This window comes from Momordica charantia (assembly GCF_013281855.1).
Source record: "Momordica charantia cultivar OHB3-1 chromosome 11 unlocalized genomic scaffold, Mcharantia_2.0 BLBB01000011.1, whole genome shotgun sequence".
Classification (NCBI taxonomy): domain Eukaryota; kingdom Viridiplantae; phylum Streptophyta; class Magnoliopsida; order Cucurbitales; family Cucurbitaceae; genus Momordica; species Momordica charantia.
In genome coordinates this window covers 21,161,883-21,179,731 of record NW_028275159.1, presented here as the reverse complement: position 1 = coordinate 21,179,731, position 17,849 = coordinate 21,161,883, and the positions used below count along the sequence as shown (strand labels likewise).

General features: G+C 33.2%; 1 protein-coding gene and 1 pseudogene across 1 annotated transcript; one reads left to right on the top strand and one right to left on the bottom strand.

The window, feature by feature from the left end:
* Window positions 1-5,719: 5,719 nt before the first annotated feature.
* LOC148208312 (secreted RxLR effector protein 161 pseudogene) lies at window positions 5,720-6,454 on the top strand (annotated as a pseudogene).
* An 8,328-nt stretch (window positions 6,455-14,782) lies between these two features.
* LOC148208311 (uncharacterized) lies at window positions 14,783-17,205 on the bottom strand. The gene is made up of 7 exons (XM_088120178.1): window positions 17,139-17,205; window positions 16,842-17,054; window positions 16,427-16,718; window positions 16,059-16,297; window positions 15,613-15,812; window positions 15,080-15,218; window positions 14,783-14,838 (listed from the first exon to the last, which is right to left on the bottom strand). Exons 1-7 carry the CDS (start codon window positions 17,203-17,205, stop codon window positions 14,783-14,785), a joined length of 1,206 nt encoding a protein of 401 aa, XP_087976304.1.
* Window positions 17,206-17,849: the final 644 nt, after the last annotated feature.

Sequence of the window (17,849 nt, the reverse complement as noted above, 5' to 3'; positions counted from 1 at the left end):
ATGAAATCAATCAAAATGATAATGTTATTCCTTTGATGTTGTTTACTAAAACTGTCTGGAATCAGAATCAAATATATAACAATTACTAGTATACAACTTTCTCTTTTTAGTTAATTATAAATATATTATTGTGGTAATTTTTTTTAATTACAACAACAATAAATTTTAATTTAATTTATTACAATATTGGATAGTAATAATTTTTTATTATAACAGTTTATTTAATATTAATAAATAATTAATAATTAAAATAAAATTACATCAAATAATATCTATTGAAGAGGAATTTAATTTATGTTGCTTGCTTACTTGAACATCCATGTCAATCTCTTTTCTTTTTAATGAAGCGTTTATTATAAGAGAAGGTGTTGAAATCTGTTAAACAAAATTAGAAAATAACTTGTACGTACTTAGACCAACTTTAACTAAAACAATTCTAAACATTGAATTGTTTAAAACTGCAACAACACAGTCGAAAAGACAAAGAATTTCTCTTAAAAAAATGCCTATCTTTGGCACCTCAAGCTTGGTCATATTAATCTCAACAAGATTGAGAAACTGGTTAAGAGCGGTCTCCTAAGTGAGTTGGTGATAACTATTTACCAGTAAGTGAATAATGCCTTGAAGGTAGAATGACTAAAAGGTCATTTATAGCAAAGGGTTATAGAGCCAAAGAACCTTTAGAACTGGTACATTCAGACCTTTGTGGTCCGATTAATGTTCAAGCTCGAGGTGGGTACGAATATTTCATCTCTTTCATGGATGATTATTCAAGATTTGAGTATCTTTACCTAATGCGATATAAGTTTGAAGCTCTTGAAAAGTTCAAAGAGTATAAGACTGAAGTTGAAAATTTATTAGGTAAGTCCATTGAAACACTTCAATCAGATCGTGGTGGTGAGTACATTGACTTAAGATTCCAAGACTATATGATAGAACATGAAATTGTTGGGTGTGTTGCCCTAAACTCGTAGTTTTTATTTTGTGTAAAAACAATTGTATATTCAATAAAGTTTTATTCAATAAATTTGTTGTTGAATTCATAACATTGCATTGTCCAAAATCCAATAAACTAAACATCCGAGGTTATTTTAGTGTAACCGGGACAGTATATGTACTGCGTATATATTTGATATACTGGGTATATATTTGATATACCCCTGATATACGAGGTATATATTTGATATACCCTGATATACAAGTGGATAATGTCCCGTGAATAACCTAAAGGGTCTATAGTACATGGATAAGGCTGGGTACCTTATCCTGGCAACACTATGGATACGGCCCACTCTGTGAAGGTTACAGACGACTCGATCCAGGTCGTTCGTGTGGAGTCATGCGAGTGGGGGTATCCTATACAATGAGTTTGTATAAGACCGGACTACGAAATAGCCAATCTTTAGATGTAACACCGTTAACTAATAGATTGCTGTTTTTTAGGATGACCAGACAACTCATTCTCAATCCTGAGTGAGTTATGGACTCCTGCTCATGAGGGCTCGTCCTTTGATCTGTATGGGTGAGAGTGGTCCGAGTTGCCGACTCAATATTCCTACCATTTTGGGGACGAGACCGAGTGGGGAGCTAAGAACATAACTACACAAGATGGAATTCACTCCTCTCGACTTTAGGGGGGTAGATGAGTGTTCCCTTAAATGCTGACTCCGAGACTTGAATAAGGGGCCCCACCCTCTCATTAGCCCGAGAGGGACTTCCGGTTATTGGTTGGACCATAACCGGGTTGTTCATTAGAAGAGTAGTGGTATTTAAGGAGCAAGATGTAACTCAGAGGTAAAACGGTAATTTGACCCAACTTGAGTTACGAGCACTCGTGAAGGATTGACTCGTCATTAATGGTCGTATATCCTTGGACACGAAAACATTCTGCGGTGAGAAGAGTGCAACTGCGGGTCTTTAGTGGAGTGACCCGTAGTTAACGAATGTTGATTAACTCGGTTAATGAGTTTGACCGATTAATCTCGTATCGTTGGAGCTTCTGATCTGTAGGTCCATTAGGTCCCTTTGCTAGCTCATAACGGGTAAAACGAAGATCAAGTTTTTGGAAGAATTTGAACTGTTCAAATTTCTTAAGGGATTATATGTATATTGATACATTATAATATATAGTTAATTCTAAATTAAAACTATATATTATGAGAAAATTATTTGAATGAGATTCAAATAAAATTAATATGAATATGATTCATATTAAAACTATAGGTTAAAAATTAATGCACATAAGATGTACATTAAATCTATAGATTATATAAGAGAGAATATGGTTTAATTAAATATGAGATATTTAATTAAATGTTAAATAATTAATTGTTAATTATTTAATTAATTAATTATTAATCTTAATTATTTATTAATATTAATTATTTATTAATTTGATTAATAATTATTTAATATTACATTTAATTAATTAATTATTAATTTGATTAATAATTATTTAATATATTAATTATATTAATATTAATTAATTAATATTAATTATTAACTCCCTTGCATTATTGCAGGGGAGTGGGGAGTTAAGTGACGTCACTGTTTTTTCTCGGAAATATTTGTAGAAATGTTCTGCAAAACAGAACAGAAAAAAGAAGAACTGTTTTTTTTACTCTTTGAAGCTCTCTCTCTAAAACTCTCCCTCTCATTCCAAACAAGGTGCTCCTACAAGCATGGTTCTCGAAACCTAGAAGGATAGCAAGGAAGATTTTTTGGTGGTGTTCGTTGGGAAAAAGTTGAAGAAACGTTCTTCAAAGGTAATGATTTTCCCCTGTATTTTCTTATTTGCATATTGATTTTGTTTCCCAAATTTCACGAACAACGGTCCGCTTCCGCTTCGGGATTCACATCCCTTCAGAAATCACTTCCTAACTCTCAGCACCCGGTACACCACAACAAAATGATGTGTCAAAAAGGAGAAACAGAACCCTGTTAGATATGGCTCAATCAAAGACGAGCTATGTTCAATTGCCTTACTCGTTCTAGGGTTATCCAATGGAGACTGCATTTTATATCCTGAACAATGTTCCACCCAAGAGTGTTTCCGAAACACCGTTTTGAACTTTGGAGAGGTCATAAATCTAGTTTAAGACACTTCAGAGTTTGGAGATGTCCAGTACATGTACTTGTGTCAAACTCAAAGAAATTGGAATCACATTCGAAGGTATGCCTATTTGTAGGTTATCCCAAAGAAACGAGAGGTGGTTACTTCTTCGATCCTAAGGAAAATAAAGTATTTGTATCGACAAATTCTACTTTCCTAGAAGATAACCACATAAGAGATCATCAATCACTTAGTAAAATGGTGTTAAATGAAATTTCCAACGAAGCTATCAGTACGACAATAAGAATTGTTGATACTGAACCATCAACAATGGTTGTAAACGGAGCTAGTACATCGAGCCAACATCAAACTTCACCAGATTTGATAGGGCCTCGACGTAGTGGGAGGGTTGTAACTCAGTTTGACCGTTACGTGGGATTAACATAATCCCAAGTCGTCATACCTAATAATGACATTGAGGACCCGTTGTCTTATAAACAAACGATGAAAGATGTTGGCAAAGATTAATGGGTCAAAGCGATAGATCAAGAAGTGGAGTCTATGTACTCTAATTCCGTCTGAGAGCTTGTGTATCAACATGATGGGGTAAAACCTATATGTTGAAAATGGATCTACAAGCGAAAGAGAGATGCCAATGAAAAGGTTCTGACCTTTAACGCTAGACTCGTGGCAAAGGGTTATACCCAACCAGAGGGAGTTGATTGTGAAGAAACTTTCTCCCTTGTTGCCATGTTGAAGTCTATCCGCATTATCTTAGCCATTGCCACATATTATGACTATGAGATATGACAAATGGACATCAATATATTTTTTTTTTGAATGGTTATCTTGATGAGAGCATTTACATGGTCAACCAGAAGGATTCATAAAACAGGGTCAAGAGCAAAATATTTGCAAGTTTAAGAGATCCATTTATGGATTGACACAAGCTTCGAGATCCTAAAACATAAGGTTTGATACTACGGTCAAATCTTATGGCTTTGACCAAATCGTTGATGAACCTTGTTTTTGCAAGAAGGTTGTTAACAGTACTGTAGCTTTCCTAGTTTTATATGTTGATGACATCCTATTCATTGGGAATGATGTAGGTTTCCTCACCGACGTTAAAAAGAAAAGCTGGCTGGCAACACAATTCCAAATGAAAGATTTGGAAGAAGCTCAACATTGTTGATCCATTCACAAAGACTCTCACGGCTAAAGTGTTTGAGGGTCATCTACAGAGTCTAGGTTTTCGAGACATGTGCCATTTAGTCTAGGGCAAATGAGAGATGTTATTGGGTATATTGTATGTTTTAGTTCATTGTAATGCTTGTACATCCCACTCACTTTAGGACAAGTGGGAGATTATTGGGTTTGGTGCCCTTAGCTCGTGTATTTCCTAAACATCGTTTGAACTTTGTAGAGGTCGTAAACCTAGTTTAAGACATTTCAGAGTTTAGGGATGTCCAGCACATGTGCTTGTGGTAAACCCATATAAATTGGAACCTCGTTCAAAGGTAAGCCTATTTGTAGGGTATCCCAAAGAAATGAGAGGTGGTTACTTCTTCAATCCTAAGGAAAATAAAGTATTTGTATCGATAAATACTACTTTCCTAGAAGAAGACAATGTAAGAGATCATAAACCACGTAGTAAAATATTAAATTAAATTTCCATTGAAGCTATCAGTACGACAGCAAAAGTTGTTGATACCGCTGAACCATAAACAAGGGTTGTTGACGGAGCCAGTACATCGAGCCAACATCAAACTTCACAGGATTTTAGAGGACCTCGATGTAGTGGGAGTGTTGTAACTTAGCCTGACCGTTACGTGGGATTAATAGAATCCCAAGTTGTCATACTTGATGATGGCATTAAGGACCCGTGGTCTTATCAACAAACAATGAAAAAGGTTGACAAAGATGAATGGGTCAAAACTATGGATCAGGAAATGGAGTCTATGTACTCCAATTTCGTCTGGGAGCTTGTAGATCAACCTGATGGGGTAAAACCTGTAGGTTGCAAATAGATCTACAAGCGGAATAGAGATGCCAATGGAAAAGTTCAGACCTTTAAGGCTAGACTCGTGGCAAAAGGGTTATACCCCATAGGAGGGAATTGATTATGAAGAAACTTTCTCCGATATTCCATGTTGAAGTTTATCCGCATTCTCTTAACCATTGCCACATATTATGACTATGAGATATGACAAATGGACGTCAAGACAAATTTTTTGAATGACTATCTTGGTGAGAGCAATTACATGGCTCAACCAGAAAGATTCATAGAACAAGGTCAAGAGCAAAACTTTTGCAAGCTTAAGAGATCAATTTATGAATTGAAATAAGCTTCGAGATCCTAGAACATAAGGTTTGACATTACAGTCAAATCTTACTGCTTGGACCAAAACGTTGACTAACCTTTTGTTTACAAGAAGGTTGTCGACAATAGTGTAGCTTTCCTAGTTTTATACGTTGATGACATCCTACTCATTGGGAATGATGTAGGTTTTCTCACCAACGTTAAAAACTAGCTGAAAACACAGTTCCAAATGAAAGATTTCACAGAAACACAATTTGTTCTTGGAATTCAGATCTTAGAAATCGGAAGAACAAAACGCTAACTATATCTCAAGCATCATAAATTGGCATAAATTAGTCAGATATTCGATGCAGAATTCCAACAAATGGCTATTGCGTTTCAGACATGAGATTATATTGTCTAAGGAACAGTGTCCTAAGACACCTCAAGAGGTTGAAGATATGAAATGTATTCCCTATGCGTTAGTTGTGGGCGGTCTTATGTACATCATGTTGTGTACTAGGCTTGACATATGCTATGCAGTAGGGATTGCCAGTCGATATCAGTCCAATCCAGGACCTGCACATTGGACTGCAGTCAAAACAATCCTTAAGTATCTTCAGAGAACGAGGGACTACATGCTTGTGTACGACGCTAAGGATTTGATCCTCATAGGGTACATTGACTTTGAATCTCAGACTGACAAGGATTCTCGAAAATCCACATCAGGATTAGTGTTCACTCTTAATAGAGGAGTTGTAGTGTGGCAGAGTGTTAAGCAAAGGTGTATTGCGGACTCTACTATGGAAGCTGAGTATGTAGCTGCTTACGAAGCTACTAAAGAAACTGTCTGGCTTCGGAAGTTCTTGATAGACTTGGAAGTCGTTCGAAATATGTCCCTGCCCATTACACTATATTGTGATAATAATGGTGCAGTAGCCAACTCAAAGGAACCTCGAAGTCATAAAAGAGGCAAACACATAAAGAGGAAATATCACCTCATAAGGGAGATTGTTCAACGAGATTTGATCGTCACGAGAATTGCTTTGGAGCACAATATTGCTAATCCATTTACAGGTTCAATGCAGCTAACTCAAATTTGAACCAAAATGTACAGGTGGCCTTTTTAATTTGTCCATATCAAACATAGGCGGCATACATAGTTCTCTTATGTTTAACATAATTTTTAACTGTAAGGACTAAATCGTTACTAACTTGAAAGTATAGGGACTAAATTGTTGCTTTTGAAAATTCAGGGACAAAAACATTAAAGTACAAGGACCAAATGTGTTTTTTAACCAATTATTTTGTAAGTCACGAAAACAATAAAGAAAATTATGCATTTTTTTAGTACATCAAATGTAGAGATGGGGATCGAATCTTCAACCTCAAGAGAAGAAGTAATGTGCCTTAACCTCTAAGCTCTACTCATGTTTGCAAGAAAATGATGCATTGGTCACGTCTTTTTTAACGCTAATAAATTTTAGAAATTTGTAGACGGTAACTAATATATTTTGTCATATTTGTAAATATAGCAACAAGTTTTAGATTTTACAAATATAGCTAAATATTTGAAATATGATTTTTTATTTTTGAAGGCCCGTTTGACAATATTTTTGTTTCTTATTCATGTTTCATCATTGTTAATAAAGAAAAATAAAATTACATGGCCCCCAACACTCAATGAATTAAAAAAAATGATAAATAAGATCCTAATTTATGTTGGAACAAATTGGAAATACAAAGAAAAAAAAACAATAAATTTTTATTCTTCCCAAATTTCTATATAATTTTAAGAATGTTTCTTAAATGTTAGAAACAAGAAACATAAATAGTCGTTAAAGGCTCAGATTTTTTAATAAAATTAGAAACGAGAAACAAGAAACAATAATACTACCAAATGGACCCTTAATTATTTTCGATTTTACCATTCTAGATTCCAGACATATTAATGAAATATAAGTCAAGTATATCAATGATATAAAATCAAGTATATAAATGGTCTACCAAATCATGTATATCATATTAAGTACATCATTTTCTTATAAGCCCGAGGAAATAAGATGGGTTAGTGATACTCATTTTCTTACTTTCATCTTTTAATCATTTGAAACTCGCTCGTGAATCTACAAATTTCATAACTCGGGCGAGGTTTATTGGAACTCGCTCGAGTTTAACATGATTCTTGGGCAAGTTTTCTTTAAACTCGTCTGAGTTTTACATGAATCTCGGGCATGTTTTCTTTGAATTCACCCAAGTTTTGCTTGAATCCTAGGTGAATTTACACGAGTCTCGAGGGAGATTTATGAATTTTGGGTGACATTTATGCAATTTCGAGTGAGATTCAAGCTCAATATTAATGATCATAACCCAAATATAAAAAAAAATTAAGGGGCCAAGATTTGTGCAATATTCGTTCTAATTTCAACAAACCAAAAAAAGAAAAAAGAAAAAAGAAACCATTCAAGATTAGAGTTGTATCTTAATCCCTATTCGAATTGAAAGAAAGTGGCGAATTCATTTGATGCACACGAGTGTACATTTTCTAATAATTCTTCAAATGAAAATATATTAAAAAGGTAAAAACTGAAAAACTTTTAAAGTTTATGGTAGAGATGGTAAGAATTTTCAAAGTTTTAGTACAATGGGATGAAATTGAAAGTTTAGGATAAAAGTTAGATACATCTTACCAAACTTTGGTAAAAATGGATCTTTTTCCTTTATCATCTATTCAGTAGTTTGGTAAAAATGGATCTTTTTTCCTTTATCATCTATTTAGTTTTGTCTAATTGAACCCTTTTCTTGGAGACTTATTTATTTATAAATTTAAAAAGTCTTTTGTAGTTATAATGCACAAATAACGAGTCGGCTCATTAGTATTTATATTAATCATTAGAGACCTCTTGAATCTTCTATTTATTTTTTTTTCTTTGATTTGTGTGTAATGCAATTTTATTCCTGTTTTCTTTATTATTGATAGGAATTCTCTTGTTAGGACCTTGTGAATCAATTAAAACTTTAGATTCATACTAAGAACCACCATGATTCAAATAAAACATTCCAAAAAAAAGTTTAAAAAATTCCTTGAGCAAGAACCTTTAGATTATTCCTTATTCAATGCTTATTCAATGACCGAATATGATGAAGAAAAAAAAAAGACAGAGAAATGTTTATTCTTTAACCAAAATAAATATAAACGAAGTAATAGATTTTTTAAACTTGTCACTTCCTATTATATATTTTTGAATAGTAAATTTCTCCTTTCAGTAGTGACATGTTTGCAATGGTTTGTTACATTTTGTAACAATAAGTTGGTATAACCTAACTTAGCTCAACCTTATAGTACTGCTTAATTATCAATTTATATTATAATAAAATTTGTTTCTTGAAGTTTTAATTTTTAAGAGAAAGGGATATTCATAATAGCACCAAGTAAAACGGAATATATATTCAAATAATTTTTTTTTTTAAAAAAAAAAATTTGCTCTATAAGCTTTGCCTGTTTCGCCTTCATGTTCCACTTCATGCTGCATCATATGATAAATGTTAAAAAAGTTTGAAAATGAAAGTCAATTCAATCCAAAGGTTCTTATTCAAGGATTTTTTTTAACTTTGTTTGGAATGTTTTATTGAATCATCGAGGTTCTGGCATGAATCTAAAATTTTAATTGATTCATAGGGTCCTAACAAGAGAATACTATCAATAATAAAGAAAACATGAATAAAATTGCATTACACACAAATCAAAGAAGAAAAAAAATAGGTAAATAGAAGATTCAAGAGGTCTCTAATGTTTAATATAAACGAATGAGCCGATCGGATATTTGGGCATTATAAAAGACTTTTCAAAATTATAAATAAATAGATCTCCGAAAAAAGGGGTTCAATTAGATAAAACTAAATAGATGATAAAGGAAAAAAATCAATTTTTACCAAAGTTAAAAAGATGTATCTACTTTTATCTTAAACTTTCAATTTCATTAAATTGTACTGAAACTTTGGAAAGCGTGTTACCTTTTTTTTTTGACAAAGAAAAGTGTGTTACCATCTCCACATAAACTTTAAAAGTTTTTCAATTTTTACGTTTTAATAGATTTTCATTTGAAGAATTATAATGATTGAGTGGGCTATTTGGAGCATTAAATGTGCAGAAATGTGAGGATCCTTATCAATAAATCAAGGAAAATGTAAGATTTTATTGAGTGGGAACGCTCAAGTATTCATGGTTTATGCCAGAATGGTAGAATTTAGCTAAGGACAAGAAGAGTGCTACCAAGGTTGTGGGGTTTATGCTGGAGCCCAGTTAGAAGAGGCGTGATTGCTGGAGCCTGTTGTCGCTCGGTGCCCCAGCACGGATGGCAGTGCAGTAACTCGACGGACTTAAATTGTTACCGCATCCGTACAGCTTCCAAAGGGTGCCCTAAATTTTAAGGACCCGGTATATAAGGAAAAGGTGCCCTAGCCACAAAAGGGGGACAGACGATTGATTCATTTTGGGGAAGCATCAATTTCAGGGAACATTCCCCATTGATATCAGCAGTTTTGCATCGAAGAATGAGCTAGAGAGATTGTTGTTTGCTTGTGGGTCGCATTGAAGGAAGCTTCTTATTCTCTACCATCTACATGAACGATGAAATCTTCTTATGTCTTTTCTATTTCTTTTCTCTTATAACTCACTTGATGCTCAGGAGAGTCCTTGTTGAGTGGGTTTACTACTATTAGCCATAGTTTCCTCTTCTTGAAATAGGAAGGTGAATACTCAGGGATGAGGTTCACCCTATTGCACCAATAGACTGCTTTAACTACTTGCTGTATTCACGACGGGAGTTTGGTTAAGGCATATGTTAGGTATCTCGGGAGAGAGCCATGAATGTTTGGGCAATCAATGTTTTTAGAGTAGTTTTATATAGCTAACTTAGAGAAAAGAAGTAAGTGAAATCCCCCTCCCTGATTTATCCTGAAATCCTTGCTTCATATCACTTATGTGTTTTCTGAGTGGATTCTGCAGAGTGTGATATAGAAATTCATCTGATGTATTCCAAGTTGTTGTGTCCTATTTTCTTTTATGCCGATATAGCAAAACGAATAAAAAAACATCTTTTATTTTTAATCTTTGGTATTTCGAAATTATAAAATCAATTTATAACCTATTTCCCTGAGGATATGACCTTGTTCTTATACTACAATGGTAAATTAGTGTATACTATTGCAATATCTGTTCCTAGTTGTGAGGGAACCAAAAAAGTTTTTTGCATCGTTGTCGGGGATATAGAATTCATATTTTGATTTTTTTTAATTTTGGAGTACGATGATTAAAGAGTTTCAAATTTTTGTTTCAGGTAATTTGTGTAGTGAAGGAACAATTTCCCTACATTTGAATTTACATTAGACCCGAACCAGAGCATACATTAAGACGAAGAAGGGCTGAACAACAGATACAGTATTGGATCGGTATGGCAACCCTAGAGGGGGGTGAATAGGGTTTAATTAAAAAAATATAAACTTTTTAATAAATGGGCCCAATTTAAACAAAAATAATACACTTTTTGAGATATGCAATTTTAACTAAGTAAGATAAAATACATTCTAAGGCAAACAAGAGAAATTTAAAGCAAACAATCAAATTCTAAGATTAATTGTAAAAATAAATGTGTGTGTGTGTGTGTGTGTGTGTGTGTGTGTGTGTGTGTGTGTGTGTGTGTGTGTGTGTGTGTGTGTGTGTGTGTGTGTGTGTGTGTGTGTGTGTGTGGGTGTGTGTGTGTGTGTGTGTGTGTGTGTGTGTGGTGTGTGTGTGTGTGTGTGTGTGTGTGTGTGTGTGTGTGTGTGTGTGTGTGTGTGTGTGTGTGTGTGTGTGTGTGTGTGTGTGTGTGTGTGTGTGTGTGTGTGTGTGTGTGTGTGTGTGTGTGTGTGTGTGTGTGTGTGTGTGTGTGTGTGTGTGTGTGTGTGTGTGTGTGTGTGTGTGTGTGTGTGTGTGTGTGTGTGTGTGTGTGTGTGTGTGTGTGTGTGTGTGCGTGCGTGTGTGAAAACGGTAACTTTTCAAAAATATATATATATTTTTTAAACTGACAGCATTTAATGTGAAATGACCTTTTTTTTTTTAACAAAGTTACCACTTTTGACTTTTTCTTTTTGAATTTTTTTTTATTTTTTTATTTTTAATCTTTTTCTTTTCTTTTTCAATATATATATATATATTTTAAAAAGAAGCTTGTCACTTGTCAGCTTACGAACTGTCCACGTCATCTTCTCAGGTATTTTTTCTTTCAATTTGTTTCGATCGTAACTTCTCCGTTTGAGCTCCGATTTGGATGATCTAACAGTCGTTGGAATCGTTGTAACGAGCTCTACACTGTGGATACTTTAAAATACAAAAAATGTCAATAAATAAAATTAAGTTTGTTATCATCAAAACATTAATTAATTAATTAATTAAAATTAATTAATTTGAGATTAGGCCAAAAAGCCAACAATCTCTCCCTTTTTGATGATGACAAACTTCCAAAGAAAAATACATAGACATCATAGTAAATCCAAAATATCATACTTACTTAAAAATCATTCAAAGATTAATTTCTCCCCCTCAATTGATACATCCATGGATTAATAAACCAATAAATCATGAACATTTTTAGAACAAATTTTCCTTAAACTTCTCCCCCTTTGGAATCATCAAAAAGAACAAAAAAAATAATTAACAACATAAAAAGCTCCCCCTAAAAATATGAACACAATTTTGCATAAATGTTCTCCCTATCAATATGCATTTAAAAAAAATAACAAATACAAAATCAAGATGCATCACAACGAATAATGCCAAGCTCAAGCCTAATTTTGCAAAAGCATTCTTCATTTAAAGGCTTGGTAAAAATATCCGCTAATTGATTATTTGAGCTTACAAATTCAAGAGTAATATGACCGTTTTGCACATGCTCTCTTATAAAGTGATGCCTAATATCAATATGCTTAGTCCTAGAATGATGTATAAGATTTTTAGTCAAATTTATGACACTTGTATTATCACAAAATATAGGCACATTTTCAAACTTTAATCCAAAATCACAAAGAGTTTGTTTCATCCAAAGAATTTGAGCACAACAACTAGCAACCGCAATATATTCTGCTTCGGTAGTTGATAAAGCAATCAAATTTTGCTTTTTACTAAACCAAGAAACTAAGGAACTACCAAGAAATTGGCAAGTCCCACTAGTACTCTTTCGGTCAAGTAAACTACCCGCAAAATCCGCATCGGAATATCCTACCAAATTAAATTCAACATTTCTAGGATACCACAAGCCTAAATCAATAGTTCCAAGCAAATATTTAAAAATTCTTTTAACGGCATGCACATGAGATTCTTTAGGACAAGATTGAAATCTAGCACAAACACATACACTAAACATAATATCGGGTCTACTAGCGGTTAAATAAAGTAAAGAGCCAATCATACCTCGATAAGTCTTTACATCCACACATTTACCTTTCTCATCCTTGTCAAGCTTAGTGGATGTGCTCATAGGAGTTTTGGCAATTTTACCTTCATTGAATTTGAACCTTTTGAGCAAATCCCTTGTGTATTTCTCTTGACTTATGAAGATACCATCCTTGAGTTGTTTGATTTGGAGTCCAAGGAAGAAGCTAAGTTCTCCCATCATACTCATTTCAAACTCATTATGCATGCATTTAGAAAATTCCTCACACATAGAAGGATTAGTAGAACCAAAAATAATATCATCCACATATATTTGCACTAGAAGCATATTATTTTCTTTAGACTTAATAAAGAGAGTAGTGTCAATTTTACCCATTTTAAAACCATTCTCAATAAGAAAATTACTAAGTCTATCATACCAAGCTCTTGGAACTTGTTTTAAACCATAAAGAGCCTTTTTCAACTTAAAAACATGATTTGGAAAATCAAAACTAACAAATCCCGGAGGTTGTTCCACATAAACTTCTTCCATAATATAACCATTTAAAAAAGCACTTTTCACATCCATTTGGTATAAAATAAAATTCTTATAAGAAGCAAAAGCAAGTAACATTCTAATGGCTTCTAATCTAGCAACGGGTGCAAAAGTTTCCTCATAATCTATTCCTTCTTCTTGACAATAACCTTGAGCTACAAGTCTAGCTTTATTTCTAATGATATTTCCATTTTCATCCATTTTATTTCTAAAGACTCATTTAGTCCCAATTATAGGAAGGCCTAGGGACTAATTCCCAAACTTTGTTTCTTTCAAATTGATTTAATTCTTCTTGCATAGCTAAAATCCAAAATTCATCACTTTCGACATCTTTAAAATTTTTTGGTTCAATTTGAGAAACAAAAGCAATGTTATTAAACATATTAAGGGAAGAACGAGCTTTCACACCTTGTTCGGGATCACCAAGAATTAAATCCTTAGGATGGGATGGAGCATACTTCCACTCCTTAGGCATGGAAGAAAAACCGTCCACCTTATTTTCGTTGATGCTCACTTCTTGCTTACTTGAAGCAATCTCTTTGCTTTTGTCACTAACAAGTAAATCTCCAAAATTTCTTTCTAAAGAATCACTACAAAAGGAATCATTAGAAACAACATTGCAAGATTCATCAAATACCACATGCATAGATTCCTCAACTATCAAAGTTCTTTTATTGAAAACTCTATAAGCTTTACTAGTAGAGGAATAACCAAGGAAAATACCAACATCCATCTTAGAATCAAATTTTCCAAGCTTTTCTTTGTTATTCAAAATGAAACATTTGCAACCAAAAACTTTGAAGTACCCAATATTCGAAATTTTGTTATGCCAAAGTTCATAAGGAGTTTTATCTAAAGAAGGTCTAATTAAAACTCTATTTAAAACATAACAAGCGGTATTAACGGCCTCCGCCCAAAAATAAGAAGGTAAACCATACTCATGTAACATTGACCTAGCAAATTCTTGCAAAGTACGATTTTTCCTTTCAACCACACCGTTTTGTTGAGGAGTTCTTGGAGCGGAGAAGTTATGAGAAAATCCATTTTCTTCACAAAAATTTTCAAAAGCATTACTATCAAATTCTCCTCCATGATCACTCCTAATTTTAGAAATCAAAAATTCTTTTTCATTTTGAACTCTTTTGGCAAAACTAGAAAAAATTTTCAAAGCATCATCCTTATGTTTTAGCATCAAAACCCAAGTAAATCTTGAAAAATCATCAACTATCACAAAGACATAATAGTTCCCTCCAAAACTAGCAATTCTTGAAGGGCCAAATAAGTCCTTGTGTAATAGTTGTAGGGGTATTGTAGTAGAGATCATATTTTTAGATTTGAAAGAAGACTTGGTTTGCTTACCCATTTGACAAGCATCACAAAATTTATCTTTTTCAAATTTAAACTTGGGAAGACCTCTAACCAAAGAATTCTTGGAAATATTTGAAATTAAGTGCATGCTAGCATGTCCTAGTCTTCTATGCCATAACCAAGAATCATCATGCAAGACCGATAAACATTTATCACTAATAGGACAATCATTCAAATCAATAGTATACACATTTTCATCTCTATTTCCAACAAATAAAACTTTTCTATCACTATCATTTTCAATGATGCAATTCTTTTTATCAAACACAACTCTAAATCCTTTATCACACAATTGACTAATACTAAGTAAGTCATGCTTTAAACCATCAACCAAAAGTACATCTTCAATCAAAATAGAAGATTCATTACCTATACTACCCTTACCTATTATTTTACCTTTCTTGTTATCACCAAAGGTTACAAAACCTCCATCCTTTTTGGAGAAAGTGACAAACTTGGATTGGTCTCCCGTCATGTGCCTTGAGCAACCACTATCCAAGTACCACTTACTTTTCTTGGAAGCTTTCAAACAAACCTACAAACACAAAAATTTAAATTTGATCTTTTGGTACCCATACTTGTTTGGGTCCTAGAAGGTTAGCATTAACAAACTTGGGGATCCATTTCATTTTTGCATTTTTATTGAAAGCATAAGATTTAGACAAGTAACAAGAATAAGATTTATGTCTATACTTGCCAGATGAAAAACAAACAACATTATGCAATGAATTATCTTTTACAACAAATTTATGCATTTTACTTTTCTTGGAGAAAATTTTTCTTGGAGCATTGTGAAACTTTGCTCTTTGAGAAAAATTTCTTCTAGTAGTTTGAACATATTTTAATTTAAAACACTTAGGTCTTATATGACCTTCAACACCACAATAATGACATATAGGCACAAAGTTAATTTTAGTATGTTTAGATACAACTTTAGGAGCAACAAGCTTAGGCATATTAGGAGATGCTTTAACAAACATAGTTTTAGAATTTGAGGGAGTAGAACATTCATCAATATAGCCTAAACCTCTTTTATCACCATAAGGTTTACCTACTTCAATAATCTTGTCCAACCTTTGAGCACCTATTGTTAATTTTTTAATAGAATCTTTAGCCTTATCAAGTTCCACTAAAGCATTTGATTCATTTTTCTTAAGCAATTTAATCAAATTATCTTTTTCACAACCATCATGCTCAAGAAATCTAATTTTATCAAGTAATGCATTTTTCTCATCACAATCAAGAACATGCTTATCATAAGAGATATTTATAACATCATGCTCATTTTTCTTTAAGCAAGCAATATCATCAAGTAAAGACTTATTTTCACTAGTTAAGACATTGTATTTCTTTTTAAGCATAACATATTTAGAACCAAGCTTTTCTAAATCATTTTGCATATTCTCAAAAGCTTCAAACAACTCATCATAAGAAAGGGGATCAAGAGTTACCTCATCACCTTGTTCATCCTCCTTGTCACTATGAGCCATGAAGCAAAAGTTGGCCACTTCTTCATTCTCACTTTCACTTCCACTTTCATCACTATCATCCCAAGTAGACTTCATTGCTTTCTTCTTGGATTTCTTGGATGATTTAAGAAGAGGACAATCGGTTCTAATATGACCCGGTTTTTTGCATTCATAACAAATTACCTCATCCTTTTTGCTCTTTTCACTTTTTGACTCTTTTTGGTTGGAGAAATTCTTCTTGAATTGTTTCTTTCTCTTGATGAAATTTTTATACTTACGTGAGAGATAGGCCACATCATCTTCATCAAGAGCATTCTCACATTCGGAGTCAACTTCCAGGGTGATGGCTTTTAATGCTATGCTCTTCTCTTTCTTTTTATTCTCATCCTCCATGTGTTTCTTGATCTTTATCTCATGCGCCATCAACGAACCAATGAGTTCGTCCATGGAGAGAGTCTTGAGATCTTTTGCCTCTTGAATGACGGTGACTTTAGGCTCCCATTGTTTAGGCAAGGACCATAAGAGCTTCTTTACATTCTCAAGATTTGAATATTCTTTTCCAAGTCCTTATAAAGCATTGACAATGTTAGTAAATCTAATAAACATATCGGAAGTAGCTTCATTTTCATCAATTTTAAACATTTCATATTGATGAACTAACATGTCAATCTTTGTTTCTTTTACTTGACTAGTTCCTTCATGAGTAATTTCTAATTTATCCCATATATCCTTAGCGGTTTTACAAATCGACACCCTATTATACTCAACTTCATTCAAAGCACAAAACAAGCAATTAATAGCTTTAGCATTTAAAGAACATGCTTTCTTTTCAATTATAGACCATTCTTCTTTAGGCTTTACAACTCTAACACCATCAACATCTTTTGTTGGAATTTTAAATCCTTCTTCAACAACATCCCACAAATCATAGTCAATAGAAAGCAAGAAAAATTTCATTCTATTTTTCCAATAACTATAATTATTACCATTAAAGAAAGGAGGCTTAGTAATAGATGTCATATCGGTAAAAGGGATGAAACCTAAAGTTGCCATAGCTCAAAAACAATTAAGTTTATCAAAGAAGAGCAACCTCAAGGCTCTGATACCAATTGTTGGATCGGTATGGCAACCCTAGAGGGGGGGTGAATAGAGTTTAATTAACAAAATATAAACTTTTTAATAAATGGGCCCAATTTAAACAAAAATAATACACTTTTTGAGATATGCAATTTTAACTAAGTAAGATAAAATACATTCTAAGGCAAACAAGAGAAATTTAAAGCAAACAATCAAATTCTAAGATTAATTGTAAAAATAAATAAGAGAGAGGGTTAGAGAAATTTGACACCGGGAATGTTTATAGTGGTTCGGCACAACTGTCCTACTTCACTTCCCAAGCACCTCTTGGGTTGTAAATTGAAATTCTGACTCTTTCCACGGTAGGAGTCAAACCGGTACACTGCTCTTCACAAGAGCAAAGACGATCCTTTCCACGATGAGGATCACACCGTTACAATGAGTTGAAGATTTTGAAACACACACTTACAAACTCTCAAATAGAGTAAATATACAAATTTGAGCTCACAAAAATTTCAATCCTCACAACAATAAAATTTCTCTCACAAATAAGATGGAAAGAAAAATTGAGAACTTGGAGAGATTAGCAAAATGAAAATTTTGAAGTTATGGAGGATTGA

Bases quoted from the DNA above. Each gene is read 5' to 3' on its own strand.
- LOC148208311 (XM_088120178.1), bottom strand. From the start codon at position 17,205: ATGGCAACTTTAGGTTTCATCCCTTTTACCGATATGACATCTATTACT. The intron at 17,055-17,138 runs GTAATAATTATA...TTGTTGAAGAAG, and splicing joins TAAGCCTCCTTTCTTTAATG to GATTTAAAATTCCAACAAAA. The intron at 16,719-16,841 runs GTCAAGTAAAAG...ATGCTTTATAAG, and splicing joins AATTACTCATGAAGGAACTA to GACTTGGAAAAGAATATTCA.